Source organism: Nannospalax galili, unplaced genomic scaffold (assembly GCF_000622305.1).
Source record: "Nannospalax galili isolate Female #2095 unplaced genomic scaffold, S.galili_v1.0 scaffold510, whole genome shotgun sequence".
Taxonomy (NCBI): Eukaryota; Metazoa; Chordata; class Mammalia; order Rodentia; family Spalacidae; genus Nannospalax; species Nannospalax galili.
The window spans coordinates 655,068-659,030 of record NW_008329677.1 but is presented as its reverse complement, the minus strand read 5'-3'; the positions used below and the strand labels follow the sequence as shown (position 1 = coordinate 659,030).

The window sequence follows — 3,963 nt, the reverse complement described above, 5'->3', positions numbered from 1 at the left end:
CATTTAGTATCATTTGTTTTCTTGATCTTAGCCAGTCTGACTGGGGTAAGGTGAAATCTTAAAGTGGTTTTAATTCCACTTGTAGAAGAATGAAACTAAACCCCTATCTTTCACCCTGCACAAAAGTCAATTCTAAACGACTCAAAGACCTGAATGTAAAGCCTGGAACTCTGAAACTATTAGAAGAAAACATTGGGGAAAAACCTACAAGATATAGGCGTGGGAAAGGATTTTCTAAACCGGACATCAATTGCTCAGGAAACAAGGGCAAGAATTAACAAATGGGACCTCATTAAACTAAAAAGCTTCTGTACATCAAAGGAAACAACCAAGGAACCAAACAGAACACCCACAGAATGGGAGAAAATCTTCACCAGTGACACATCCGACAGAGGTTTAATAACGGGAATATATTACGAACTCAAAAAACAGAGAACCAAGACAAGAAGCAACCCAATTAAAAGATGGGCTAAGGAGCTGAACAGAGAGTTCTCAAAAGAAGAAGTAAAGATGGCTATGAAACATCTTAAAAGATGTTCAACATCACTAATAATTAGGGAAATGCAAATTAAAACCACTTTAAGATACCTTTTACATTTTTAAAGGGTTACAAAAGTATAATAGAACATGGAAGAATATTCAGTAAAGACTGTGTATCCACTCAAAGCTTTTAAAATGTGTACTATCTGGCTCTTTAGAGAAAGTATTTGCTGATCCCTGATTTAGATGTGATTGTATTTATGGGTAAATTTTATTTTAAAATGGTTTGGTGAGCTTTTTAAATTTTAGTACTTGTAATATTAAAATGGTCTTACTTTAGAAACAGCCTTAACGTTTGTGTGACTGGAAAAAAATTACAGGATTTAGAGTAGACGTGTTTAACCTGCACCGTCTTTCTTGCAGCATGATGAACTTGCAGATAGTCTTCCTTGTGCAGAGGGAGAGTTTATCTTCCTTCGGCTGAATGTCCTCCGAGAGGTACGTGTCAGTAGTCATTGGAATTGGCATTCCTAAACAGCAAGGGTGATGACATTTCTTTTTCGGTTGTAGTATCTGGAAAGAGAACTCACCATGGCCAGCCTACCATTTCCATTTGATGTGGAGAGGAGCATTGATGACTGGGTGTTTATGTGCTTCTTTGTGGGAAATGACTTCCTTCCTCATTTGCCATCATTAGAGATTAGGTATGTGTATTTTGGAGGTTTCTAATGCCTGCTTCAGTCTTTTTGACTTTACAGAGTTCATTGTAATGAATAATATTTGTCTCCTGGTGGCAGGGAAGGTGCAATTGACCGTTTGGTCAACATATACAAAAACGTGGTGCACAAAACTGGGGTAAGTTTATTCTTGAATAATTTCAAAGCAGAAGTATTTGGTTTTCTAAGAAGATCATTTTACATGTATTTTATCACTTACAGGGTTACCTTACAGAAAGTGGTTATGTCAATCTGCAAAGAGTACAGATGATCATGTTAGCAGTTGGTGAAGTTGAGGATAGCATTTTTAAAAAGAGAAAAGATGATGAGGTAAATTGTTTCTGTTGCAGTAGCTAAAATTGTACCTGTTTCTCATAGGCTCTGATGATCCTGTGATAATACTTTTTACCTCTGTGAGTGTATTATAATACCATTTGTAGTGTATCATCACTGAGTAACTTGAGCATCAGTACTTTGACTATTTTATAGACTGTGATACTTGCTGTATGGAACTTTGTATTGTACACTGTTTGAATTTTGTTGCAATTTTTCTTCTTTTCATAATCTTATTTAGTACATTAATCCCAAAGCTTGTCTTGCGCAAAGGATATAAAATAAAGTTCCAAGTTTAAGCTGGCATTGAGCTTGTGGCTCTCATATTTATTGTAGAAGACAGATTAAGGCCTAGAGTTTGTATTCCAGGCGTCTAAGTATAGGGTATACATTGGAATGTATCAACCCAAGACAGAGTGATGGAAGAATGTAGTCTCTGTAGAAGGCTGTAGCTCTTAAGAAATTGAAACATGAAAGAACTAAAATATCAAAGCACCTGAGAGTTGATTATATATAATGATGGGCACATGCTTATGGAGAAATCCAGGTTTCTGTCTTGAGCAGTTCAGAGTTTGCTGATACTACTTACTAAGATAGTAAGAAGCACTATGGATAGAGGAGATTGGGATGAGGGATCCCCAAATTTCATTTTGGAGGTGTTAAGTGTGAGGGGACTACTGGATACCTGAGACAGGAAAAGTCTTGAAAACTTTCAGAACTCAGGTTGATGGAAGGAGGTACTTGAAGTCATGTGTGGGAACTTAAAATTCTGTGAGAGCTTGTGTGGAATGAAAGTGCCCCACATCAGCCTTGGGAAGTGTGGACCATTAAGAAAAAAGAGAAGTCAGTTCTGGAGAGGTAGAAGGAGATCCCTAAAGAAAAGAGAAGCCACTGGTTAGAAGGAGTTGATTATGCTATCTAGATCTTGGTTAGGGGTAGGAGGCCCCAGGACCTGGAGGTAGAGTGGAGGGGCAGCAACCTAAAGGCATAATGGTTAAAGGTTGATTGTGGGGTTTGCAAGGGAGGCCAGCACTGGGCAAAATGAGTAGATTGTAGCTTTTTACAGTGGAAGAAATCCTTTCATAAGCTATTTTTATTTTTTTAAAAATCACAGGCCTATTTTGAACAAATAGCATAGTGATAATTGTATTGTTTCTATTTTCTTCAACTTTGTCTACTACAACTCTGATCTCTTAGTTTTAGGACTTTGGGCATTTTCATATAATACTGTGAGTTGACTGAGCATTCTTTCCAAATGCTTTCAGTGCTTGGTAGTCTTTTTCAAGTATCTACTGGAGTAGCTTTTTTTGCTGTTGTTTTTGTTTTGTTTTTGACTTGAGTCTTCCACACTTACAGTGGTTTCACTTTATTGCTATTTATATTTAACAAAAAGCAGTGCATAAATGGATACTGTGTTATAGCTTGGTATAAAACCCCTCATGCTGTAACAGTCTTTATATCACTTCAGCAAATTCTATACCGTTAAGTATTGATGGCAACTTCTCATCAGAGGGGAAGAGTGGGAATTTGATCTTACCTTAGTGTTTCAGACTTAATATGGTTTCCACTTGACCTAGCAGAGAGGGCATTTTATTTTTATTTTTTTAATTTTTTATTTATTATTTTTGTGTGTATGTGTGTATTGCCTGCATGTAGATAAGTGCACCAATGCCCTGCAGTGCCTGTGGAGGACAGAAGAGGCTGTTGGATCCCCTGGAACTGGAGTTACAGATAGTTGTTAGTTGCCATGTGGGTGCTGGGATTCGAACCCAGGTCTTCTGCAAGAACAACCAGTGTTCTTAACCACTGAGCCATCTCTCCAGCTCCAGGGAGGGCATTCTAAGGCTTTTGTGTTTCTGTAGTCACGATTTCATTTCCCATGGCTGGGCAACAGGGAAAACATTAGAAATTCAATATGAAAGTTTGACTCTATACCCTTTATTAAGAAAGTTGTGTTTGTGGCTCTTGATGGATTTCCAAGGTGTTTATAGCACATAAAAAGATTAAAAATCAGTAAGGTCCACACCAGCAATAAGCTGATCTGGTTATGTGTGACTGCCAACCCTTAAAGCTAAGTAGTCATAACACAGCAGAGGGGATGACCAGAAAAGGATATGTTAGCAGTTGCTATTAAAAATTGATCAATTAGACCGAAAATGTGGGACTATTTTATGAGCTTTGATAGTTGCCTGCTAGACTTACTAGCTGTGTGCCAGTGTTTGAGTGCCAGTGATAAGGCAAAAAACAAAATATACAAAAATTTTTGTCCTCCAGGAGCTTACATTCTTTGAGGGAATCTGGACAATAAACTCAGCAACCAGCTAAGCTATGTAGTGTGGTAGAGTAGGCAATGTGATCAGGATAAAACAGGCAAGCCAGTGTCTGGTCAGGTAGTGATATTGTGAATGAAGACCTGAAGGATGTAAAGGATTAG

The 3,963-nt window shown here is 37.8% G+C and overlaps 1 protein-coding gene across 3 annotated transcripts in view; it reads left to right on the top strand.

Moving 5' to 3' along the window:
• The window catches only part of Xrn2 (5'-3' exoribonuclease 2), an 86,546-nt gene that overhangs the window by 30,703 nt on the left and 51,880 nt on the right, over window positions 1-3,963 (top strand). For all 3 annotated transcript variants that reach the window (XM_029567586.1, XM_008841269.3, XM_029567588.1), the window contains 4 exons: window positions 904-978; window positions 1,051-1,184; window positions 1,278-1,335; window positions 1,419-1,526. In XM_029567586.1, coding sequence (XP_029423446.1) covers window positions 904-978; window positions 1,051-1,184; window positions 1,278-1,335; window positions 1,419-1,526 — 375 coding nt within the window. The remainder of the gene's footprint in view (window positions 1-903; window positions 979-1,050; window positions 1,185-1,277; window positions 1,336-1,418; window positions 1,527-3,963) is intronic.